This window comes from Mus musculus, chromosome 3, assembly GCF_000001635.26.
Source record: "Mus musculus strain C57BL/6J chromosome 3, GRCm38.p6 C57BL/6J".
Lineage (NCBI taxonomy): Eukaryota > Metazoa > Chordata > Mammalia > Rodentia > Muridae > Mus > Mus musculus.
In genome coordinates this window covers 90,442,079-90,468,739 of record NC_000069.6, presented here as the reverse complement: position 1 = coordinate 90,468,739, position 26,661 = coordinate 90,442,079, and the positions used below count along the sequence as shown (strand labels likewise).

General features: G+C 49.2%; 1 protein-coding gene across 3 annotated transcripts; it reads left to right on the top strand.

Annotated features, from left to right (window-relative positions):
- Window positions 1-2,811: 2,811 nt before the first annotated feature.
- Window positions 2,812-18,149, top strand: Npr1 (natriuretic peptide receptor 1). 3 transcript variants are annotated; one of them, XR_375494.2, is made up of 22 exons: window positions 2,812-3,945; window positions 4,730-4,929; window positions 5,492-5,605; window positions 6,037-6,172; window positions 6,483-6,574; window positions 7,240-7,375; window positions 7,566-7,650; window positions 8,687-8,807; window positions 9,343-9,417; window positions 9,618-9,695; window positions 10,004-10,108; window positions 10,319-10,418; window positions 10,512-10,668; window positions 11,264-11,419; window positions 11,663-11,831; window positions 12,431-12,577; window positions 12,721-12,844; window positions 12,971-13,039; window positions 13,474-13,648; window positions 13,824-13,922; window positions 17,343-17,434; window positions 17,558-18,149. XR_375494.2 is itself a non-coding variant. In NM_008727.5 (22 exons), exons 1-22 carry the CDS (start codon window positions 3,237-3,239, stop codon window positions 17,618-17,620), a joined length of 3,174 nt encoding a protein of 1,057 aa, NP_032753.5. In that variant the 5' UTR covers window positions 2,874-3,236; the 3' UTR covers window positions 17,621-18,148. The 3 variants fall into 3 exon arrangements, 2 of the variants coding, with proteins under 2 accessions (XP_006501177.1, NP_032753.5); NM_008727.5 differs by having other exon boundaries at window positions 2,874-3,945; window positions 10,347-10,418; window positions 17,558-18,148; XM_006501114.1 differs by lacking the exons at window positions 9,343-9,417; window positions 9,618-9,695; window positions 10,004-10,108; ... (9 more) ...; window positions 17,343-17,434; window positions 17,558-18,149 and adding an exon at window positions 9,245-9,336.
- Window positions 18,150-26,661: the final 8,512 nt, after the last annotated feature.

Genomic DNA, 26,661 nt, shown 5'->3' with positions numbered 1-26,661 from the left:
TTCGCTTACCTTTAAAAGATAATTCGGGCTGAAGAGATGGCTCAGCGGGAAGAGCACTGACTGCTCTTCCAAAGGTCCTGACTTCAAATCCCAGCTCACAACCATCCATAATGAGATCTGACGCCCTCTTCCCATGTGTCTGAAGACAGCTACAATGTACTTACATATAACAATAACTCTTTAAAAAATAATTCAACCAACATTTTAGCTATTTGCAGCTCCAGATTTAGTCCACCATACTGACAAGAATTCAATGACCTAACGATGTTTCTAATCCAGTCATTGCTCCCAAACTCCAGCGTTACCAGAAGCATATGGGAACCTCTACTTGGTATCTATAGGCACTGCATATTCAATAAATTACCATCCACCCAAACCTCTTGTTTTAGTTTATCGACTAAAGAGGTCAATGTCTCTTCTCTCCTCAGAGTCCCACTGACCCTGTTTACAAAACAGCTTCCATCCCCCATGCGCCGCTACATGGGGACTCTACTCTGCTTCCTACCACATAACAAGCACCTGTCACACAAAAGCTTTACTGACCTCATTTCCTCTGGCCTACTTCCCACTCAGTCATTCCCACTTCCCAGCTCAGGGTTAACAATGCAGCCTCCTATAGCAGTCAGATACTGCACTTGTGGTAATGTGGGTAGAAACCGTGATGATTCAGCAGGGAGGCCATGGGCACTTGCTCCCATTGATGGTGCTGTAAGGGACATGGGGCCTATGTGGCTAGCTTTTCAATATCTCAGGAAAAGCAGGGGGGATAGAGAAATGGCTCAGTGGAGAAGAGAGCTTGCTGCAGTTACAGAGGACTTGTCCAAGTTAGGTTCCAACATCTGTGTGGGGTGGTTCACGACTGTTTGAAATTCAAGCTCTAAGAGATCAAAAGCCCTCTTCAGGCCTCTAAAGGTACTTGCGCGCGCGCGCACACACACACACACACACACACACACACACACACAAATTTTCTTTTTTTTAAATCAGGGGCTTAGAGAAGGGCCCAGTAGTCAGGAGGACTCACCTCTGCAGGCTTCAGTTCTGTTCCCAGCACCTGGGAGCATGGCTGACAACGGCCTGGGACTCCAGCTCCAGGGGACCCTATGCCTCTGGCTTTCCATTTAGATGGATATACTCACAGAGTCTTAATATGTAAGAAAAACTACTTAAGGCCAAACAGTGGTGGCGCTCGCCTTTGATCCCAGCACTCAGGAGGCAGAGGCAGGCAGATTTCTGAGTTCGAGGCCAGCCTGGTCTACAGAGTGAGTTCCAGGACAGCCAGGGCTACACAGAGAAACCCTGTCTCGAAAAACCAAAAATAAATAAATAAATAAAATAAATAAATAAATAAATAAATAAAAATTAGTATGGACAAAGATAATTAAATAAAACAAAGAGACTGCAAGTCTGCCTCCATAAAAAATCCTAACTCTTCATGTATAGAAAATAGACTTCAACAGTTTGCTTTCTCCACATAATACCTTTTTCTTTCCTTTCTTAACTAGATTTATTTTAAATCATACATATGTGTTTGTATGCCAGATGTATGTGTGTGTGTGTGTGTGTGTGTGAGAGAGAGAGAGAGAGAGAGAGAGAGAGATCCCCAGAGGTTCCCCTGGAGCTGGAATGCTGGAATAATGGTTATGAGCCACTTGATGTAGGTGCTGGGAACGGAACTCTGGTTCTCTGGAAGGGCAATAAACGTTCTTAACTATTGAACTATATCTCCAGCCCCAAGTACCCTTTTTTATCCTTTGACCCTCGGTGAGTTTTTCTCTCTTTGGAAGTTTTCCTGGCTCCAATCCAGGTAGAATTAATAGCTCTCATCTCGGTCTCTGGGCATATCCCTGTCTCTTTTTCCAGTGCTTAAAGTATATTGTGTTATGGTTATTTGTCCTCAAAACATATATAATAATATTATATATTTCATCGTTATGCCGTCAGCATTTAACTGGCACTTGACACAGCTGGTCCTCTTGAAATGTTTGCTGACCTTAAGATCCTGTTCGGGCTCAAGGCTGGCGAAGTTGATGGCGCAATACGGTTAATGAATGCGGATAACCATTAGAGGGCAGACTAATCCCATGGCGTTCCGTCCCAAAGACTCGCTCCTTCATTTATTCTTCCCGTGGTCATTTCCAACCAGAACTTCACAGTCCTATTTTAATGATCTTCCACACAAAACACTCACACGAGGTTACATCTCTTCTCTAGCCACCCACTCTCTCTCCCCAGTTTCCATCATTATTTGGGGAACTAAAGAGTTAACTCCACCCTCCCACCTGGTCATCTTGCTCTGTTAATCTGCGGGATCTGGGAGGCGGCGAAGAAGAAAGGGGAGGTACTCATTGATGGACTGGGTAACCCGGACTCTGGCTCGCCTCTACTTGATTGCCTTTTCCAGAAACCCTCCCAAACTCCTATAGCCACACACACCTTTCCCGGCCAAGATCCAAACAAACCTCTACTTTCCTCTTCCCTAGGAGCCAGGTAGAAAAGGGGGGTATAGGAGGGGGCGAGGGGGGGCAGCTTCCTCACACCCTTCCTCAGTCCTGGTTCCCCCGCGGCCTAGGCGCCCCGCCCGCGGGTGCTGCCAAGGGAGGGAAACCTTGCGCAGGGACAGCGCGGCGGGAAGAGGGTCAGCAATAACTGGCGCACGCGAGGGTGGGAACCAGCCATAGTCAGGGCTGGGAGGAAGGAGTTAAAGGACCGGGATTGGCTCCCCCGGCTCTCTTGTCGCCGAATCTGGGAGGGGAGGATTCGCTGCCTGGCTCGGGACCTTGTGGTCCCGTCCCCCCCACCCCCCCCCCACCCCGCCCCCGCCCGCCTCCGGAACGGCCGGAGACTTGGGCCAGCCGGACGCCCCTTCTGGCATACTCCTGGGGCAAGCGCGAGCGCACACTCCCCTTTCCTCGCTGGCGCACCCGCTCCCCTCGCTCTTCTTAGATCGCCCTCTCGTTCTCTCGCTCTCCACGGACTCCCTTCGGGTGCTGCGCTCGCTCTCACCTGCTCTAAAGCACCCTCCGCTCTCGGACGCTCCCAATTCCGCGCTCCTGCTCGACGGCGGGACAGTCGCAGCCTCGGCAGGCAGCTTGCTCTCGCCGCTGCGGCTTCAACCCAGCCCCCTCCCTCGCTACGGCTCGGGCGCTCTTGACTCCCGACCCTCGCCTCTGAGCCCGAGGACGGCGATCAGACCATGGTGACAGCGCTGCTCCGTCGCTGCGCTCGCTGAGGCCATGCCGGGTTCCCGACGCGTCCGTCCGCGCCTAAGGGCGCTGCTGCTGCTACCGCCGCTGCTGCTGCTCCGAAGCGGCCACGCGAGCGACCTGACCGTGGCCGTGGTGCTGCCGCTGACCAACACCTCGTACCCGTGGTCTTGGGCGCGTGTAGGGCCGGCGGTGGAACTGGCTCTCGGGAGGGTGAAGGCTCGGCCGGACTTGCTGCCGGGTTGGACGGTCCGTATGGTGCTGGGCAGCAGCGAGAACGCGGCGGGCGTCTGCTCCGACACCGCTGCACCGCTGGCCGCGGTGGATCTCAAGTGGGAGCACAGCCCCGCGGTGTTCCTGGGCCCCGGCTGCGTATACTCTGCTGCCCCGGTGGGACGCTTCACCGCGCACTGGCGGGTGCCGCTGCTGACGGCTGGCGCCCCGGCTCTGGGCATCGGGGTGAAGGATGAGTACGCGTTAACCACCCGCACAGGACCCAGCCATGTCAAGCTGGGCGACTTCGTGACGGCGCTGCATCGACGGCTGGGCTGGGAGCACCAGGCGCTTGTGCTCTATGCAGATCGGCTGGGCGACGACCGGCCGTGCTTCTTCATAGTGGAGGGGCTGTACATGCGGGTGCGTGAGCGACTCAACATCACAGTAAATCACCAGGAGTTCGTCGAGGGCGACCCGGACCACTACACCAAGCTACTGCGGACCGTGCAGCGCAAGGGCAGAGGTGAGGCTGGCACCCACCAGACGGCTGGCTCGCGCGGCCTGATCTCCGGCCAGTCCACAGCCTGGCATTCCGCCTCTGGGGGCCAGGCTTCCTCCTCTTAGAGTCTTGCCCAACTCCTACCTCAGAGTTTCTAGTTCTTTCTCTCTGCGCCGGGTTTGCATTCCTTCCCTCTCCCCCTCCCCTCCTGTCTCCCGTGACCTTCCTGCTGCGGACTTTCTTGACTTAAGCGCTGAAGGGCCTAGTTCTACTGCGCCCTCAGCTTCCTGGCTCTTCTCCGTGCTGTTTTCCCTCTAACTTACCACGTTCTTCCTCCAGTTACTTCTATTGCTCCCACATGAGCTCTCGAGCTCTCATGTCCCTTCTCTGGCTGGTTATTCTCTGATTCTTCCTGCAGTCTTGGTCCTCGTCTCCCCCCACACACACACACACACACACTCACACAGATGTACAGACACACATACACACACACACACACACACACACACACACACACACACCTTGCCCCACCTTCTCTTTCTTCCTCCCATTCCTCTCTCTTCCTATCCCTCATACCTCCTTCTCCCACCTTTCACATTCTCTTGACAAGGCCCAAGACTGAGCCAGGAGTTGCTATCCTTTAGAGACTACAAATCAGAATTCCCTCCTTTGTAGTACTTTGTGTGTTGTGTGTTCATTCATGTGGTTCTCTCTCTCTCTCTCTCTCTCTCTCTCTCCCTCCCCTTTTTCTCTCTCCTCTCTCTTTCCCCTCCTCTGCCTTCCCCTCTTCTTCCTCCTTTTCCTTCAGTTATCTACATCTGCAGTTCTCCGGATGCCTTCAGGAATCTGATGCTTTTGGCCCTGGATGCTGGCCTGACTGGGGAGGACTATGTTTTCTTCCACCTGGATGTGTTTGGGCAAAGCCTTCAGGGTGCTCAGGGCCCTGTTCCCAGGAAGCCCTGGGAAAGAGACGATGGGCAGGATAGGAGAGCCCGCCAGGCCTTTCAGGTGAGTGCTGAGATTTGGAGCCCAGGTGTAGGACTCTGAGCTATTGAAACATCATTTCTGGGCACTTTGCCCCTATGTATCTGAAATAATTCCAGAAAACGGGTTTTTGATAGTCTTAGAGCTGAACCATGCACTTCATGAGATTTAGGGACTTCAGAGTCCGGAGGCTAAACAGATAATTTCATAGGCCTGAAGCAGGAGGATACTGAAGACCCATGGACCAGACAGCGCTTGAATCCTTTTGCTCAAGCACAGGGGCCGTCTCATGCAGGACACAGGGCTCCATTCGATCTTTGTCTCATTTATTATTTATTTTGTTTTTTGTTTGTTTTGTTGTTGTTTTGTTTTGTTTGAGTCAGAATCTCTCTGTGTTTTCCTGGTTGTTCTGGAACCTATCCAGACCAGGCTGGCCTCAAACTCAAAGATTCTCTTGCTTCTGCCATTCAACTTGATCCCAACCTAAACAGGCTGGTCTGGGAGATGGGACCCCAGATGACTCCAGGATACAGGAAGGACTGGAGTCAGCTCCTACCATTCCTCTTTTCAATGATTCCTTCCTTAGGCTGCCAAAATTATTACTTACAAAGAACCCGATAATCCTGAGTACTTGGAATTCCTGAAGCAGCTAAAACTCTTGGCTGACAAGAAATTCAACTTCACCATGGAGGATGGCCTGGTAGGGGGGTGGGAGGGCAGAGGGAGGGTCCTAGGCTCCTCCAGTGCGCCTCTCCAGACCCTAATTCATGGCTCTCTGTTACTCTAGCCTGCTCTCTCAGGCATCCCAGCATCCAGTCTCCCCTTTCTCCCTGCCTATTATCTGTATCTCTCCTGACGGTGGAGGGGGAGCAGTGGCAAAATTAACCCTTGAACCTAAAGTCCTCCTCAGGGAAATGCATGTGGCATATCCTGCCCTATCTGCCTAGCATGGCTCAGAGTCGGGAGAATTAGAGGTACAAAGTATCTGTGTGGACTATGGTTGTTTTCTCTATCTCCTTACAAGCTCTCACTACCGCCCCCCTCAACCCAGTTCCCTGCCCACAGCGCTGCACTTTGTCACTCTGAGCCCTTTATCTATCTGCCCTGCCTGAGCTCTGCTTGCTTCTACAGAAAAATATCATCCCAGCATCCTTCCATGACGGGCTCCTGCTCTATGTCCAGGCAGTGACAGAGACTCTGGCACAGGGGGGCACTGTCACTGATGGAGAGAACATCACTCAGCGGATGTGGAACCGAAGCTTCCAAGGTCAGGGCCTAGAATTAAGTGGAATGGGCTGCTTTGGGGCTGGAGGTGAGATCGGAGCCCCCTCCCCCCGGTTGTCCCAGCAGGAGAAGAAGCCTGTTACCCAGCTCTGTCTCCTAAGTTTCATAAAAATTCTGCATGCTGAGTCTGCATGCATGCACAGTTGTCCTTTTCACCACCGTGCAGACATCCACACTAGTGTCTACATCTCTGGAAATCGGGGCGGAGGGATGGAGGAGGGGGTGGGATGAAGTGAGGCATCTCTGAGCCTCCATTATTTCAAAACACAGCCTTCACCCCCCTATGGCCCTAGGTGTGACAGGATACCTGAAAATTGATAGAAATGGAGATCGGGACACTGATTTCTCCCTCTGGGATATGGACCCCGAGACAGGTGCCTTCAGGGTAAGTTCACACCTACACCAAGGAGACAATGCCTAGCAAGAATGGTGACTCATTCTCCTAACCCCACAGTCCACCCCACAGCCCCTCCCGGTATCTGCTTATTCTTTGGACAGCTATGAGATACTAAATAGGGCAGGCTGAACTCCTCAGTCTGGGAGCAAAATGATGAGATGCACAGACTTCCTCCCTCACAGAACCCCAGGTCTGAAGAAGGAATATAGAGTCAGTCTCTTGAGTTCCTAAGACAGGTGGGACCCTATCCTAGCAGAATGCATGTGTACAGCTGTGTAAATGTAGCAAGGACAGGAAGGGACAGGGGTCAAAGCCACCAAGATTCAAATCTACCAGTGAAGGCCTTCCGGAGGGGACATATAGGGATTAGGCCTGGAATTATTTCTGTCTTGCAACCAATTCCAACTTCTTGAATAAAGGGATTTCCAATGGGGTTCCCTATGGGTGTTTTGCTGCAAAGCCTTTGAGTGTTCAAGGGTTTTGCCCCATAATGCCATGGGCATGGGTTTGAAGACTCATGGATAGTCACAGCAGGAACCTAGTGAGTACTTGGTAGCCCAGATGAGGGTCCTGGAAGTAGACGGGCAAGCAGGAGGCAGGATGGTACAGGAGGCTACAGGCACTTACCTCCCACCTCCCCCGTTCTCCCTCAGGTTGTCCTGAACTTTAATGGTACTTCCCAGGAGCTGATGGCTGTGTCAGAACACAGATTATACTGGCCTCTGGGATACCCACCTCCTGACATCCCTAAATGTGGCTTTGACAATGAGGACCCAGCCTGCAACCAAGGTGACAGGCCCATGATTCCAGAATCCTATGTGGAGCCACTGCCTCCTCCCCAGGGGAGTTAAACAGAGGCTTCTTGGCTCCGGACTTGACTGCCCTTCCTTTATCATATCAGTCAACTGACTACTAGATGACTCCTCCTTCCTAATGTCTAACCCCAGTCTCTCTTCTACAACTTGGACTCTCCCCACAGACCACTTTTCCACACTGGAGGTTCTGGCTTTGGTGGGCAGCCTCTCTCTGGTTAGCTTTCTGATCGTGTCTTTCTTCATATACAGGTAAGTTAAGGCACAGGGGTGCTAGGTGAGAAGGGAGCAGGAGGAGAGGAGGCCTGGGAGGAAACCCAATGGGGGGAAGAATACTTCTTTCATTTCCTCCGTGAGGAGGCAGAAGCTCCAGATTGGAGTCTGGAAAGCATGGATCAGTTAAAGCCATAAAGTAGCTGGGAAGTGATTTCAGAGCAGAGCGGATGCTGATGTGGGACTAGCATCCTTTGCTGGGACCAGATAGAGAGCAGTAGTTCAAAACCTTCAGGTAGCTGGGCAGTGGTGGTGCAGGCCTTTAATCCCAGCACTCAGGAGGCAGATGCAGATGAATCGGTGAGTTCAAGACTAGCCTAGTCTATAGATAGTATGGACAGCCAGGGCTACACAGAGAAACCCTGTCTCAAAAAACGAAAAACAAACAAACTTCAGCTACTGACTTCAACTAAAGGAGTTGGTTCTGGATGACAATTCAGCTGAGAGCTAGGTGCTGACGCTAAAAGAAGGTGAGCGAGCCCACTCCTGGCCTCTGGTGCATGGGGAAATGAAAGTACAGAGCAGGATAAGGAAACAGGAAAGAGGGGGGAAGAGAGCAGTGCTGACTGAGCATGTGTGCCAGGCACTTCCACACTCAGGACACTGCATCCTGTAATAATTAAGGATGAAGTAGAAGCTGGGTGTGGTGTGCATAGCTTTACTCCGGCACTCGGGTGGTAGAGAGAGGTGGATCTCTGTGAGTTCAAGGCCAGCTTGGTCTACATAGTGAGCTCCAGGACAACCCAGGCTACATAGTGAGATGTCTGTCTTATTTAAAAAAAAAAAAAAAGATACAGAGGCCTCCAGTTTCCAAAGGAAGGAACTGAGGTGACTTCTCCCTGTCGGGTAAGATCCCCTGTGAGTTAGAATTTCCCTCAGGCTCCAAGCCCCAGCTCTCAGCTCTGAGAACAGGATTCCTTCAAGCATCCCTTAGCATGTGGGGTGTCCTGGGGCTCTGAGGGCTGAGGAGCACCCCACCAGGGCTCGGGGCTCAGATGCAGGCTTCACATTCCAGGAAGATGCAGCTGGAAAAGGAGCTGGTCTCAGAGTTGTGGCGGGTGCGCTGGGAGGACTTGCAGCCCAGCAGCCTGGAGAGGCACCTTCGGAGCGCTGGCAGTCGGCTGACCCTGAGTGGGGTGAGGACACTGCTGTCTCTGGAGGATGGGGATAGCTGAGTGCCAAGAGCAATGGCTGATGAGTTAGCGGAAGCTTCTAGATGAGGTGACTCACCCGGACCCAGGACTTGGGTGGTTAAGATAGGAAGATCTTGCTGTAAGTCTGAGGCTAGCCCATCCGTCTCTCATAAAACCAGAGCCAAACAAAAGAACAGGCTAACCCCCAGCTCTGCCTTCACTTGCTCACTCTGACATTGTCTTAAGTGAGGGTTGCAGTTACAGCCTCTGTAACAAGGCCCTCTCAAAGGTCAAATGACATAGTCTAAGTAAGCACGCAGGTATGAGTCTAATACACTACACAAAGGCGGGTGGGAGCTGGCATGGGTAGCTTACACCTGCAATCATTACTACAAGTTCCAGGGCAGCCTGAGCTAAAGAGTGAGAGCCTCTCTCTGCAGGGTAAACAGATAAGGGGCAGTGTGATTGAATCTAGAACTTCCAGGATGCAGAATGACCTCTGGGCTGACCAATAGATGACTATTGTTCATCTCTGTAGCGAGGCTCCAATTATGGCTCCCTGCTAACCACGGAGGGCCAGTTCCAAGTCTTTGCCAAGACAGCATACTATAAGGTAGGTCTGGGGCAAGATTGTAGAGTGTGCTCTGAGGACTAAGAGATGGTTCTGAGGTGGGCTGCCAGGGGACAGGGGTGGTCCCAGGGCAGGGGTGGGCTTTTAGAAGCAGGTAGAGAGCTGGGGTCATGGATGGGTTTCAGAAGCAGATGGGAGTCTCAGGTCATCTCCTGAATAATAAGTTTCCATTTCTTGCTCAGGGCAACCTCGTGGCTGTGAAACGTGTGAACCGGAAACGCATTGAGTTGACACGAAAAGTCCTGTTTGAACTTAAACATGTAATTTAGGGGAACAAGGCTGTGGCTTGGGAAGGGCCCCATGGGTACTCCCAAGAGAGTCGGCCAACAGAACTTGATTATGGAAGGATCTATACATCTGGGATGGGCCCTTGAGTCTTGTGGGTAGGAAAAAGGAGATCAGTCATGAGAGATCACTGGGTCCTCCAGGGTCCAGACGGGTTGTCCTCATAGGTACAGCCAGGAAATCAAGGGGTTAGGGAGCAGATGCTGAGAAAGAATGTTAATCAACACATGACTTGGTGAGGTATGAAGCCTCTGCCAGGCCTTGATGCTGCCCCCACTTGCAGATGCGGGATGTGCAGAATGAGCACTTGACCAGATTTGTGGGAGCTTGTACCGACCCTCCCAACATCTGTATCCTCACAGAGTACTGTCCCCGTGGGAGCCTACAGGTGAGCGGGACAAGAGGGAGTGTGTCGAGAAGCCCGGGGTTCCAGCCCTGGCTCTTACCCCATTGATCACATGAGCCCAGATAAGCTTCCTCTTTCTGGCCATTCTTGGCCTCTCTGTAAATGGGAGTTGGGGGCGGGCATGGCACTACAGCAAATCCAAGTGTCCAAGCTTACGCCAGTAGCTCCCTTGTACCCTCCTCCTACTCCCAGGGGGGTCTGACTCTTGCTGCCCCAGCAGGACATTCTAGAGAATGAGAGTATTACCCTGGACTGGATGTTTCGGTACTCACTCACCAATGACATTGTCAAGGTGAGTCCAGAGGAGCTCACTGGATGCCAGGCAAGGGCTGGGCATGGTTGGAAGTCACGAACCCGAGCCCTCTCGCCTTCCTAAATATTCCAGGGAATGCTCTTTCTACACAACGGGGCCATTGGTTCCCATGGGAACCTCAAGTCATCCAACTGCGTGGTAGATGGACGTTTTGTGTTAAAGATCACAGACTATGGGCTCGAGAGCTTCAGAGACCCGGAGCCAGAGCAAGGACACACCCTCTTTGCCAGTAAGTCTGACTCTTGACCCTAGGCCTCTGCTGCCAACACAGCTCAGAAGGGAAACTGAGGCCTAACCTCTGCATGACTTGGGTATACCTCTCATCTGCAGGCTCAATCTTCATTGGTTAAAAAGGAGGTCAGACCAAGTGGTCACTGGTTCTCAGCACTGTGCCGTGTGCACAGGAGTCCTAGCTACACCCTTGATCCCTGATTATCTTAAACCATATGACAGCTTATTTTCGCAGCCTTCTCAGATTATCACACCATCCTGTCTTACTTTTTTTTCATTTAAATATTTATTTATTTATTTCCTGCATAGGAATACATCATTGCTCTCTTCAGACACAGCAGAGGAGGGCATCAGATCTCATTACAGATGATCGTGAGCCACCATGTGGTTGCTGGGAATTGAACTCAGGACCTCTAGAAGAGCAGTCAGTGTTCTTAACCACTGAGCTATTTTTCCAGGCCCCCACCCCTGTCTTACTTTTATTATAGCATTTATTACCCATGAAATATAATATTCATTTGCTAGTTTTTCTTTTTCCCATCATAATGTAAAGTCCCTTATCCCTTCTATGACTCCCAACCTCTGATCCACAGAAAAACTGTGGACTGCACCTGAGCTCCTGCGAATGGCTTCCCCACCTGCCCGTGGCTCCCAAGCTGGGGATGTCTACAGTTTTGGTATCATCCTTCAGGAAATTGCCCTAAGAAGTGGGGTCTTCTATGTGGAAGGTTTGGACCTCAGCCCAAAAGGTGAGGATCACTTGGCCTATACCCCAGCCAATCTTGATGAATCTACCACCAGAGAGGGAACCTCTCCAAACACCCCTACCATTCCTTCTGGAGTGGGGAGTCAGCCACTATCCTTTGCTCTGTGGCTGCTAGTGACCAGTCCACTCTGTGCTCTGGTCTGGACTTGTCCCACCTAGACAGGTCTATCCCAGCTGGTTGCCCAGCTAGGCTTGCCGCTCTTCAGTGCGTGCCCCTTCCACACAGAGATCATTGAGCGTGTGACTCGGGGCGAGCAGCCCCCATTCCGACCTTCCATGGATCTGCAGAGCCACCTGGAGGAACTGGGGCAGCTGATGCAGAGGTGCTGGGCAGAGGATCCTCAGGAGCGGCCACCCTTTCAACAGATCCGCCTGGCGCTGCGCAAGTTCAACAAGTTAGTGGTCTCTCCCACTACAACCACTGTAAATCCCACACTTAAATCTTCTTCTACAGTGGCAGCCCACAGAAGCCACCACAGCCTCAAAGGCATCTGCATAGCTGGATGACTTGGCTGTCCCAACAGCTCCTTACCATTCACTACTCCTTCCTCTGCCAACATTGATACCCCACACCCTTTCCTGCCCACGGCCCTGTACTAACCCCCAGACTTCCATCTCTTTTTTCCAGTATGCCCACCGGCTAGTTCTCCCACTCATGTCTCTCTGCTGCCTGTCACTATCCTCAGCTCACCCTGCTTCTCTCCCTCCCCACCTCCTTCAAACTCACTTGTGTTCAATAAGAATAAGTAAGAACTCCAGCTGGTCAGAGAAGCAGGTAGATGTCTGTGGGTTCAAGGCCAGTTGTTCTTTTCACCTAAAACCCCTGATAATGTGAATAGATCCAGCTATGGCTACCTAGAGAGACCCTGTCTTTAAGGGTGGGGCAGGCATGGTGAGTGCCTGAATAATGTGGGCACTGCCAGGAAGAACCAGTCATCCCATCTCATCTCATCTGCTCCCCCCGCCCCCCGCCCCTGTAACCCATGGCCCTCAGGGAGAACAGCAGCAACATCCTGGACAACCTGCTGTCACGCATGGAACAGTACGCCAACAACCTGGAGGAACTGGTAGAGGAGAGAACACAGGCTTATCTGGAGGAGAAGCGCAAAGCTGAGGCCCTGCTTTACCAGATTCTGCCTCAGTGAGTTCTAAACTCTGCACGCGCGCGCGCGCGCGCGCGCGCACACACACACACACACACACACACACACACACACACACAAACGTATAGCCCTGTCCCCATCCCATCTCACCTCTTGGTCTCTACCTGCCCTCTCCCCTCAGCTCTGTGGCTGAGCAGCTGAAGAGAGGCGAGACAGTCCAGGCTGAGGCATTTGATAGTGTTACTATCTATTTCAGTGATATCGTGGGCTTTACAGCTCTTTCAGCAGAGAGCACACCCATGCAGGTAAGCCGGGGTTCAGCCACAGGCAACAGGCCAGGTAGGTCAGCTTGGCCACCTGGTTAGTACTCTCCACTTGTCCCTGGTGGGAGCCCTCATTCACCATTTCTCTTGGCTTCCTTTGCCTTCCAGGTGGTCACCCTGCTCAATGATCTGTACACCTGTTTTGATGCTGTCATAGACAACTTTGATGTGTACAAGGTGAGGTTATGAGTAGAGACAAGAAAGACAGGCAGACATGGACAGTCAGAAAATGTTCAGAGGGATCCTCTGAAACAAACAAAACAAAACAAAAAAGGCCAGGCATGGTGGTGCACACCTTTAATCCTACCACTTGAAGATAGATGCAGGGAAATCTATGAGTTTGAGGCCAGCCTGAGCAAGTTTCAGGACAGGACCCCATAGCTACACTCAAAGAAACTCTGTCTTGAAAAAACAAAGGAGAAGAAGGAAGAGGAGGAGGAGGAGAAAACAAAGACCAAGAACATGGGCAGAAACACACAGGGGTGGGGGGAACCCAGGAACAGACAGAGAAACGGGCTGAGGCTGAGTACATTGACAGGCCAGTTGATAGGCACAGAATGTAGGCGGGTAACGCAGGCAAAGCTTGTCCTTTATTCTCCCCCGCCCCACAGGTAGAGACCATTGGTGATGCTTACATGGTGGTATCAGGGCTCCCAGTGAGGAATGGACAGCTCCATGCCCGAGAGGTAGCCCGAATGGCACTTGCACTGCTCGATGCTGTACGCTCCTTCCGCATCCGCCATAGGCCCCAGGAACAGCTGCGCTTGCGCATTGGAATTCACACAGGTCTGACCACGGAAGGCCTCCGGAGGCTGAAACTCAGAAACAAGTCCGAGACTAAACCTTTATCCCCTGTCTCTCTCCACACACCCTGGGACCACATATCCCAACTCCTACCTCTTCTGGGGTGCTCACCTCCTCTGACTTCCCTGGACTCTGTTCCTTTCTTTTCCCCTCCCAGGTCCCGTGTGTGCTGGTGTGGTAGGGCTAAAGATGCCCCGATACTGCCTCTTTGGAGACACAGTCAACACAGCTTCAAGAATGGAGTCTAATGGGGAAGGTAGGATGGCCCTCCTGAGGGAATGAGAAGGGTGACTACTTAGTACATCCGGCTGCTTCTATCTACCTAGTTCCTCAGCTAGCTCCTGCCTTCTCTCTGCCTGCCCTCATTTCCCTATACATGTATCTACCACATTGTAAATCAAGACAATTGGTGTGTGTGTGTGACACATGGGGTTGAAAACGCACTAAGCCCACCTTAGCCCCAAAGCTTAGTTAGCTACAGAAGTGTTCTCAAAGCATTTTCTTTAGCTTACATCTGAGCAAAGCACTCTAACACAATTTTTTTAAGAGACTTTAACAAGTGGCCTAACACTGAGGTATGTGATATAAGATATTTATATTCTTTATTTTAATGTGGATCTCATTAAGCAACTCAAGCTGGCCTTGAACTTATAATTTTCCTGATGTTGTCTCCAAGTACCTGGGATAACAGGCCTAAGCTACCAGCTTGGGAAACAAAGTCTATTTAATAATAATAATAATATTATTATTATTATTAATTGTTTGTTTAATGTACTCATGCACCCACAAAGATAGGTGTTTTGCTGGTGAGGTGGCTCACTGGATTAAGGTGCTTGCTGGCCAAGCCTGGTGACCTGAGATTGACCCCTGAGACCCATACGGTTCCAGGGGAGATTGGATTCCACAAGTTGTCCTCTGACTTCAACACATACCCACATGAATGTATGTACACATACAAAAATGGATAAACATTACTTTAAATTTTATTTTTAAAAACTTTAGCATGCACATTTTTAGTCTCAGCACTAAGGAGGCAGAGGCAGGTATATTTCAAAGTTCGAAACCAGCCTGGTCTACAGAGTGAGTTCCAGGACAGCAAGAGCTATATAATGATACCCTGTCTTGTGAAACAAAACAAAAAACAAATGATCCCCCCAAGTCTGAAAATGTCCTCCCCCACTCACAATAAATAAGTAATGGTAATAAAAAATTTTTTTTAATTATGAGAGAAGGGGCTGAAGAGATGGCTCAGTGGTTAAGAGCACTGACTGCTCTTCCATAGGTCCTGAGTTCAATTTCCATCAACCACATGGTGGTTCACAACCATCTGTAATGGGATCTGATGCCCTCTTCTGGGTTGTCTGAAGACAGCTACAGTGAACTCACATAAAATAAATAAATCTTTTTAAAAAATAATAAGAATACAATATAAAATGCCAAGCATGTAACTAACTGTCATTTATCATTTCTGGGCCTCAGCTCCTCCATACAACAGTAACCCTGTTTCAGAATTGTAAAAGATCTAGCACAATTCTTTGGGTAGGCAGTAGGCATCTAATAAATGCTTGTTTCCACCCCTCCCTTGATCTTGCCCCCTGTTTCCTCTATTTTTGTGTATGTGGTTCTCTCTCTCTCTCTCTCTCTCTCTCTCTCTCTCTCTCTCTCTGTCTGTCTCTTGTTTTGCTTGTAAAACAACCAGCAAGGTTGGGTGTGGTGGCGCAAGCCTTTAATCCAAACCAAAAACAAGCAGCAAGAAGCCCTGGCTGTCCTGGACTTGATTTGTAGACCAGTCTGGTCTCAAACTCACAGAGATCTGCCTGCCTCTGCCTCCTGAGTGCTAGGATTGACCACCTTTGTCACCACCACCACCACCACCACCACCACCCCACACACACACACACACACACACACACACACACACACACACACACACACACACACACACCGGTGGAGACAGACAGGCTGACCTGTCTTTTCACTCTAACTGCCCAAGTGCTAGAATTATAGACAGCTCCCTGCTATATTTGATACATTCAGTAAAGTCAATAGTTACTAAGCAGCTACCGAGTATCAGGCTGAGAAGGCCATATGACCCTCACCAGAGCCTGTTGGTAAGAAGCCAGCCCTAAAAGCCCAAAGAAGTGCGGTTCAGCTGATATCCTTTGCACCTATGTTTGGGGCTGACTGGTAGGAAAGAACGTCTCTCAGAGATGAGTCTTCACAGAATACCTTCTCAAAAGTGGGTCAGCAATAAGGGATACCACGAAGACACAGGTCAGAGTGAGAGTGGCTTTAGTGGGAACAACGGGTCCTCAATGGGACAGCTTGGGCAGACCTGCCCTAGATTTCAATTCTTCAGCCATAACAAGAGAATACTGATCCACGCAGATGGTACATTCCTGTAATCCCAGCACTTGGGAGGCTGGGGCACTAGGATTCCAAGTTTCAGGTTAGCCTTGGCCAGATGAAACTGTTTCACAAAAAGGTGTGTGTGCTGGTAAGGTGGAGTGTCTAGAGAGATGGCTCACTGCGTAAAATGCTATTCAAGGATGAGGACTTGCATTTGACTCTCCAGTTGGGCATAGAGCCATGTAACCCCAGTGCTGCAGGGAGGGACATGCAGAGAACAGGTCTGCAGGCAGATTCCTGGAGTTCACCGGCTAGTCAAGGCTAGCCCAAACAGGGAGTTCCATAGTAAGCCCAGGCTCAGCGAGAGCCAGGGTCTAACAGTAAACTGGAAAGTGACGGAAAGACACTCAAAATTCACAACTCTGCCTCCAGGCATGTACACATGCATACATGCATGCATACTAACACACACGCACACAGTAGAGGCAACTAACTGATCCCAACAACTTACATAGTGTTTCCTGTGTGCCACTCTGCATTTAGTACTTTGTGAGTGCTTTACTTGCTTATTTGAGGTGCTTGAAGTCTACCTCAGACGAATGAGAGTGGAGTTAAAGCCACAGACAGCACCCACCCTTTTGAAATGAGCACTGTCGTTGTAGACCTTTGACAGACTAGGGAGACAACATTTATTTTAGTTATCTGAGTTAGTCCAAGCTGAACTCCATACTGAGTTGGAGCAGCATCTGCAGTGTGGGTTCCTAACCAGTGCTGTACGCCCCCTCGGGAGCTGGGTAAGTCTCAAAAGCAATTCTGTGTCATAGTGTTTTTCCACAGTCAAAAAGACACTCTGTAATCCCTTCCCGTATTGAGTCTCATCTGGCAATTGATGGCTTAAAAAGTGTCCATTGAGCTGAGAAGATGACTCACTCCAGAGAGTGCACGCCCAGCAGGCAGAAAGCCCTGGGTTCAATCCCCTACCTACCGCACAGAAACCAGACTGCTGCACATGGAGGCAGGAAGGTCAGGAGGTCAAAGTCAGTTTAGATAACATGAGCTCTTCAAAAGAGAGGCAAACAGGGCTTGGATGGGCCAGAGTGACAGCTCAGCAGTTCAGAGCTCTTCCTGCTCTTGTGGAAAACACAAGCGTGTGTGTGGTAAATGTATGTGTGTGTTATGTAGGATCGTCTGGGACTTCCTGAGCTAAAGGAAGCAAGTGCCAGCCATGCATCCCGCCATGCATCCTGTGTTCCCATCATGCATCTGCTTGTCCCCTGCTGCTCCCACCCCTGGCGTGCTCCTCACCTTCCTCCCCTGCTCTCTCCAGCCCTCAGGATCCACTTGTCTTCGGAGACCAAGGCTGTGCTGGAAGAGTTCGATGGTTTTGAGCTGGAGCTCCGAGGTGACGTGGAAATGAAGGTAGAGAAGGACACTTAGATCCCGGAGGATCTCCCGGCCACTCCCGTAACTTAAATTCCTCCAGTGATTTGGGCCAGTAGGTGTGCTGTTCCCTAACCAACCTCCTCTTTTTATTTTCTCCAGGGCAAAGGCAAGGTTCGAACCTATTGGCTCCTCGGGGAGCGGGGATGCAGCACTCGAGGCTGACCTACTGCCCTGCTATTCCTTGTCACCTCCCCTCCCTGTGCCAGCAATGACACGGGTGTCCAACTTCCGCCTCTCCCACAGCAGCTCAGCCACTGTGGAAAGATTAGGGACCTAACCAGCGCAGTCATCAGATGTGACCTCTGAGAGAGGATGGAGATGGTGGGGACTGGAGGGGGACTCCTAAGTTTATAGGGCTGACTGAAATACCCAGTCACTCCCGTAGCACATGCCCCGCCCCCCCCCCGCCCCCCCACTCAGCTGCCTAGCAGACAGTGATTCCTTCTGCCGCCCTCAACTTAGCTCCACTGTGACTTAGAGGGAGGGAAATTGCCACCTGAAGGAAAGAGAAAAGAGATTCTCGGGGTTTGCAGGAGGCAGGCAGTCCTGTGTCACAAATACTCCCCTCACTCCCAGTCCACCACCTGCCCCACCGACTTCCCTTCCCACACAGTGCACTGAGGAGAAGAGAGGCATGGGGTTGCCTTGCTTCTCCTATGAGCAAAACCCATTAAAGTCTTTATTCCTGTGACACAGTCTCTTCTTGGGAGAGAGGGGATTTCTGGGAAACAATCATGTTCTTTCTCTTCCCTCTACTTCCAAAAGAGTTACCTTCAACTTTGTTTCTTTGTTGTTGTTGTTGTTACTAATTTTAGGCTTTTTTTCTCTCTCTCTGGGATAGGGTTTCTCGTGTGTAGACCTGGCTGTCTTGGAACTCACTCTGTAGGTCAGGCTGACCTGGAACTCACAGAGATCTGCCTACCTAGTGCTGGGATTAAAGGCATGTACTACCCCCGGCCCCCAGCTAAGTTTACAATTTTAATTGAAGAGACCACAGAATTCCCAAGAGCTAAAAATTTTAAAGAGTCCCAACAAACTTTCGTTTATATGGGTTGTGTCTGTTGATACTGGCCTTGTTAAAAATTAAAGCAAAAAGAGGGAGGCCTATAATCCCAGCCACTAACTGAAACTGATACAGGAACACCAAAGGTTCAAGGCCATCCTGGGTTACAAAATTAGTTCAAGTCCATCCTGGGCAGTTACCTCAAAACAAACAAACAAACAAACAAAAAACAATGTTTTGAGATGTTGGCTCACACCTGTAATCTCAATATTTTGGAGGCTGAGTCAGGAGGACTGCTGTAAGGCTACCCTGGGCTACATTCCAAGCCAGCCTGAAACTTTTTCTCAAAAAAGTCAAATAAAGGGATTGGGATGTAGTTCAATGGATAGAATGCTTCCCTAGGGTGCTTGGAACTCTGGGTACCTCAAGGAGGCAGAGGCAGGAAGATAAATTCAAGGTCAGCTTTGGCCACATAGTGACTTCAAGGCCAGCTTGTGCTATATGAGGCTATCTTTTTTTTTTTTTTTTTTTGAGACAGGGTTTCTCTGTATAGCCCTGGCTGTCCTGGAACTTACTTTGTAGACCAGGCTGGCCTCGAACTCAGAGGCTATAGCTATCTCAGTGGTAGAAGGCTTGCTTAACATGCACAAAGCTCTGTATAAATTCTCTATGTTACTGAAAAGAAAATACAAGTCCTTAGTTACTTATATATTTAATTCTATAATAAACCTTTTACATGTTAAATGTATTAAACTATTTTACAAGGGCTTTGTTCTGTTTTGAGGTTTGAGACGGCATCACTTTGTAGCCTAACCTGGCCTCTTGAAGTCTTGGCGCTCTTCCTCCTTCAGCTTCCCAAGTGTAGCAATTAGAGATGTAAGCCCCATGCCTGGCTTTAGCAAGGACCTTCTTGGGTTTTTTGTTTGTTTATTGTCTTGTTTTGGTTTGGTTTTGAGACAGGGTTTCTCTGTGTAACCTTGGATGTCCTGTAGACCTGCCTGGCCTCGAACTCACAAAGATCCACCTGCCTCTGCCGCTCGAATGTTGGGATTAAAGCTATGAGCCGCCACCACCTGACTCTTGTTGCATTTTAAATAAATGTGTGCTCAGAGGCACATGTGTACAGAGGCCAGAAGACAACCTCTAATGTCACCCTCAGAAACACCATCCACCTCTTTAATTTTTTTTTAGATTTATTTCATTTTATGCATGTTGAATGTTTTGCCTGTTGGTATGTCTATGCTCACATGTGTGCCTGGTGCCCCTAGAGCCAGAAGAGGACAGTGAATCCACTAAAACTGGAGTATCAGATGGTTGTGAGCCACCATATGGGTGCTGGGAACTCAACCTCCATCCACCTCGGTTATGAAAGTCTCCCCTTAGCCTGGAGCTTAACAATTAAGGCTCCACTGGCGGCCAGTGAGCTCCATCTCCGCCCCCTTCCCCCATGCTGGGATAAAAAATGCAGCCCTTCCGCTGTCAAGGCAAGCATTTTACAGAGTGAACTATCTCTCACGCTAACAAGGGCATTCTAAAGAGAACTGAGCCTTTTCCGTGGAAGACCATGATTAGTCTGGGCCACTGCCTTGATTCAAGCAAAGGCACTCACAGGCTTATTCTCACTGTTTCCACACTCCTGATACAAAAGTCAGCACAGTCCAAAAGGAAACTAACGTGTTGGTGAAACTCTTGGGTCTCCTAGAAGCGTATTGTGAGAACTGCTGCTTTACCTGATATAGAGCAGGAGAACATAACTGGTACACTCTGACTCACAGAGGCCTGGGAGCCAGGAAGTAGGTTCCCGTCTCCATTTTTGGCTTCTCAGTGCTCAAATATCAGACCCTGGGCCTTGCTTGCCCTTAACAAGTGCTCTTCCACCACGCTATATTCCCAGCCTGGGGTGAAGAGGGTAGATCCCTTGAAACTGGAGTTACAGATGGTTGTGGACCACCACATAGCTGCCAGAAATGGAACCCCCATCCTGTAAAAGAGCAGCCAGTGCTCTTAATCACCTGGGCTATCTTTCCAGGCCAGCATGGAGCCTTTTGATTTTTCCTTATTTTGTGTGCATTTGTAGGGGACAGGCTCACATAGTTCACAGCATACATATGAAGGTTGGAAGACAACTTTCAGGGTTCATTTCTCCTCTTCTGCCAACAGCCTTTACCTGTTGAGCCATCAGACTGGCCCTTAGGAATGGATCCCTTCAAAACTCAGCTGTGATGTGGGAGTTAGGACACTCCTCTTCCTTACACTCTCCCATGCTGGTATGGGCAAATCTGGATTTGCCCAGTGTCCTGCAACAGGGCTGGAAATGCCCTGCACTTGGCAGAATGTTTGCCTAGCATGTGAAGGCCCAGGCTCCAACTCTGACACTGCATAAGTTGGTCGAGTGTGGTGATCCAGGCCTCTAAGTCCACCATTCTGGAGAGGTAGAAATCTTTTTCTTTCCTTTTTTTTTTTTTTTTTTTTTTTTTTCCTCGATACAGGGTTTCTCTGTATAGCCCTAGCTGTCCTGGAACTCACTTTGTAGACCAGGCTGGCCTCTAACTCAGAAATCCACCTGCCTCTGCCTCCCAAGTGCTGGGATTAAAGGCATGCGCCACCACTGCCCGGCCAAAAATCTTTTTCAACTATCAAGTTTGGAGGATAATAACCAGTCAACGATAAATAAATAAATAAATAAATAAATAAATAAATAATAAGCAAGCAAAGTCTGAATCCTTCTTTCCCAAGTCACCTAACACCTTCCTAAACAATCAGGCAAGAATGTCAGGGAGAGGTGTAGCTTTGCTTCCCCCGCAGAGAAGGAAAGTGCCAGACATTTCTTCAGTACTATCCATCAAATGCAGACAGGCCTCTGCCCTGACCTCCACAGGCCTCTTCCTGGAGACTGGGCCAAGTAAACATGGAGGTAGGGTGGAACCCCAGGGGCGTAGAGATGTGGCTACCAGGCAGTCAGTACTCCCACATACACCAAAGGTGGCTTTGAAGGTCAGATGTGATTTACTGAGCGAGGGCGCTTATGAGGTCGGTGCTTGGATGAAAAGCTCAGGAGAAACATAAAGAAAGATGGTCGCCCTGGCAACCACAGCACGCTCAACTTTCTGTGGGCCCTGGTACCCATTTTAGCTCCCAAGCTCAATTCCACCTCCCAGGAACTGTAGACAGCCCCCTAATGAGAGGCTATGATGTAACTATGGGGACCTAGGAGGTGATACTCGGGCATGAGCCATCAGAGAGACTGGCTTTGGGGAAGAGAGACTGGGATGAGGTAGGGAAGGGGGTGGGGAGCTAGATGACTGCGGAGCTCCAGCAAGACAATTCTAGGAAACTGCCGGTCAGATCCTTCCGGGGCAGCCGGGCTCCAGCGGGCACTAGGAGGGGAGGGGATTGGGAGGGGGCCCAGTGGAGACGCCAAAGGAGTAGATTTCTGCAACCCCAGAACTTTCACTGGAACTGAGATTTCCTTCCGGAGTTAGGCCCCAGAAGCCAGGAAGAACTGGGAAAACCATTACTGAGGGGAAGGGGGCGGGAGAGGGTAAGCAAGACCGCCCCTCCCCCAAGCGGGGGGCTCCCGCCCATGTGGGAGGGGCTGTCTAGCCTCAGCGTTTCCTGGGTTGTCCAGCCCAGTGGGTTAGGAGGAGGGGTGGAGAAGGGCTGCAGGGTTTCCCTGGAGTGTGGTTTGTGTAATAACAAAAGCAACAATTGGCATTCGGCTGTGCCTTACAGTTGACAAAGGCTTTCACATACACTATCTCATCAGATCACATGACGCCCCTGACCGGGGAGGGAAGACCAAGCAAGCCAGTAGAGTAGGAAGGCGCAGCAGAGATCCAGCTGTGGGTAGGAGGACCCACAGCTCCAGCAAGGCCAGGACCTGGAAAAAACAGAGCTGACATAAGCAGACAAATATCCTCCCCCACTCCCAGCGGCTGTTTTCTCTATGTCAAAGAGCTCAGCTCCGGTAATTTTTCATAGTGGTACGTTTAATAATATTTCTGCAAAATAATTTATACCTTTAGGAACAGATCTATGAAATCTAATTAATGGCAGAGACCAATTTTGCGGCCTTAAAGACGTTTGTAAATTAAGACGAAGAAAATACTTTTAAATTAACCATTAAAAAATGCCTTTCAAGAAGATTTACTCTCTCTGGGTTGGAACGCAACTAAAATGAAGGATTGAGATGCTGATAAATTTGGTGTTGCACAAAATGGGAATGAGGAGGGTCACTAAGGAGGGCGGGCGGGCGTGAGACTACATTTGCTGGAGGACACAGCCCTGCTGTGTCACTAGCAGCAGGAGGAGTTTCCCCTTTAGGGACCTCCATTCAATAAAAACTAGATCCTTGACTACTCCACAAGAAAGAATTTCAAGATAAGCCAAAGGGAAGCAAAGTTAGTGAGCTTATTACGTAGAATTATATAAGAAAAGGACCATATGCAATCTGGTGGCCCAAGACATACAGGTGTGAGGCTACTGTTGGCTGTTTTTACAATGACTAGCCAGATGGCGGTGGCCCAGGTTTTTAATCCTAGCACTTGGCACTTGGGAGGCAGAGGCAGACAGATCTCTGGGTCATAGGTCAGGCCTAGTCTACAGAGTGAGTTCCAGAATAGCAGGAACTACACTGAGAAACCCTGTCACAAAAAAAAAAAAAAAAAAAAAAAAAAATGGCAAGACTGGAGCGATGGCTCAGCGGTTAAAGAGCACTGGCTGTTCTTCCAGAAAACCTGGGTTCAGTTCACAGCACCAACATAGCAGCTCACAACTGCCTGTAACGACAGTTCCAGGGCATCCAACACTCTCACATAGACATGCATGCAGGCAAAACACCAATGCACATAAAATAAAACTAAAGAAATAACTTTAAAAAAGAAAGAACTTTTTTAAATGTTTTTTTTTTCTTTTTTCTTTTGGTTTTTCAAGACACGGTTTCTCTGTATAGCCCTGGCTGTCCTGGAACTCACTCTGTAGACCAGGCTGGCCTCGAACTCAGAAATCCACCTGTCTCTGCCTCCCGAGTGCTGGGATTAAAGGCGTGCACCACCACGCCCAGCTACCAAAATGTTTTTAAAAATTAAAAAATACATACATACACATATGTGACACATATATACACATCAAATACATACATCAAATTTACAACACAGTTTAAAGATTAGGTAAAGCTTGAAATTTAAAGTTAAAAGTTTAAAATATATGATTTATTTTATTTTATTTTACTTGGGTTAGAGACAGGATTTCATGTAGCCCAAGATGACCATCCACTTCTGATGCCCCAGCCTCAATCCCTCTCAAATGCTGTGATTACAGGTGTGTGCCATCTCGCCAGTTTGTATCATGCAGAGGGTAGAACCCAGGGATTCATACCTTCTAGGCAAGCATTCTGTTAACTGCACTGCAGTCTCAGCCCTACTTTTTTTTTTTTTTTCTTTAAATGATTATTCTGGGTTCTGGAGAGATATCTCAGTGGGTAGAGTGCTGAGCAGGGACTGGGCACCCACTGAAAGCCTGGGGCAGCAGCACTCATCTGTGAATACAGTAGTGGGGCTAGAGAGGGGCTCGCTGACCACCCAATCTAGCCAAAGTGACAGTGATCGAGTAGGACACTTGATGTCAGCCTCTGCTAACACTGTATGCACTGTTAGCATACAGTGTGCCTGAGCAAGCGTGTGCACATACTACATGCAAAGACCACAAGAGAATTCTGGGCCTGAGGATGTGGTTCTGTCCTAGAGTGAAGGTTTAGCGTTTGTGAGACCCTGGCGTCAACACAGAACTAGAGGGAAGAAATTTCTTTTGTAAAACAATTGTAGCCGGGCGGTGGTGGCACACGTCTTTAATCCCAGCACTTGGGAGGCAGAGGCATGAGGATTTCTGAGTTCAAGGCCAGCCTGGTCTACAAAGTGAGTTCCAGGACAGCCAGGGCTACACAGAGAAACCCTGTCTGGAAAACAAAACAAAACAGAACAAAACAAAAAAGTCAACAAAAAAACAATTGTTAGGTAGTTTGGGTGATTTAACTAAGAGTGGCCCCGCCCCATAGGCTCATAAATTTGAGTGCTTACTCATCAGAGAGTGAGATCTGAGAAGGATTAGGAGGTGTGACCTTGTTGGAGTTGGGATAGAGGAAAATGAATCACTGGGGGCAGGCACTGAGATTCAAATGTTCAAGCCAGACCCAATGGCTTCCTCTTCCTACTACCTCCAGACCCGGGTGTAGGAGTCTCAGCCACTTCTCCAGTACCATGTCCGTCTGCATGCCACCATGCTACCTGCCATAATGATAATGAACTAACCCTGTGAACTGTAAGCAAGCCCCAATTACTTTTCTTTTTTTTTCTAGGAGTTGCTATGGTCACGGTGTCTCTTAACAGCAATAGAACACTAAGACAGTGGCTTTATGGGGTACAGTTTAGATTTAGGGGTGAGAGGACTGGCACTACAGCCAAGCTCAAGCTTACTAACATTCTGACCCTGAGTAGGAAGCATGGTTTGCTGATTTTAACATCCTCATCTGAGATTTAAAAGCGAAAACAAAGAACAGCTCATTGTCTCTGTGGACAGATTTGACCTTATTAGCTATGGTGAAGTTTTCTGACTGATAGTCGGGCAGGAAAGGCAATCTAGGTTCCAGAGTGATTGTTTTTCCCTTCCTCACATCCCTCTCATTTGCCCTTCTTTTGATCCTGTACCTGGCTCAGGTTTCATTCCACAAGGAAAAGAGGGAAAGGGTGACAGGAAGTGGCTTACTTAACCTCTGTCACACTTGATTCCAGCCCACTGTTAGAGAAGAAAAGTCTCACTCTCATTCCACATACACTGGTTCCAGTGAGAGACATGAACACAGAGATTGTCCTTTTAGAAACTTTGCACAGACTCTGTAAGTGGGGCTGGAGAAATGGCTCTGTGGTTAAAAGCACTTGCTGCTCTTACAGAGCACCAGGTTTCAGTTCGGAGCACACACATGGCAGTTGTAACTCCAGATCCAGGGAGTACTTTGGCCTCCAAGGGCAATGTGCATGTGTGGTGAAGAGATATACATTAAGGCATACACACACCAAAAAAAAAAAATTTTTTTTTTTTTTTTGGTTTTTTGAGACAGGGTTTCTCTGTGTAGCCTTGGCTGTCCAGGAACTCACTCTGTAGACCAGGCTGGCCTCGAACTCAGAAATCCACCTGCCTCTGCCTCCCAAGTGCTGGGATTAAGGGTGTGCGCCACCACCACCCGGCAAAAAAAAAAAAAAAAAAAAAAATTGTGGTTTGGGTTTTTTGTTTGTGTTCTTGTTTGTGTTCTCTTTTTCTTTCTTTCTTTCTTTCTTTCTCTCTTTCTTTCTTTCTTTCTTTCTTTCTTTCTTTTTTTTTTTTTTTTTTGGTTTTTCGAGACAGGGTTTCTCTGTATAACCCTGGCTGTCCTGGAGCTCACTTTGTAGACCAGGCTGGCCTCCAACTCAGAAATCCGCCTGCCTCTGCCTCCAGAGTGCTGGGATTAAAGGCATGCGCCACCACGCCCGGCTGTTTTTGTTTTTTGAGACAGGGTTTCTCTGTGTAGTCTTGGCTGTCCTGGAACTTGTTCTATAAACCAGACTCGCCTGAAACTCAGAGATCTACCTGCTTCTGCCTCCCAAGTGCTAGGATCAAAGGTGTGTGTCATCACTGCCTGTACTCATTAAAAAAAGGTGTGTGTGTGTGTGTCTGTGTGTCTGTGTGTCTGTGTGTGGTGGTGGTGGTGGTGGGGCAAACCTTTAATCCCAGCACTCAGGAGCATCTACAGATCCAGCTGCAGGACAGCCAACATTACACAGGGAAACCCTGTCTAGAAGAACCAAGAGAGAAAGAGAGAGAGAGAGAGAGAGAGAGAGAGAGAGAGAGAGAGAGAGAAGGGGGGAGAGAGGTGAAAAAAGAAGGAAGGAAAATATTCTACAAATGAGTATATTATTATATGTAAGTACACTGTAGATGTCTTCAGACACTCCAGAAGAGGTCATCAGACTTAGTTACAGGTGGTTATGAGCCACCATGTGTTTGCTGGGATTTGAACTCAGGACCTTTGGAAGAGCAGTTGGCGCTCTTAACCACTGAGCCATCTCGCCAGCCCCTTATTTATTTATTTATGTTTTCCTTTTTTGAAACAAGGTCCTCCACATAGTCCTGGATATACTGGAACTTGATATGTAGTCTAGGCTAACCTCAA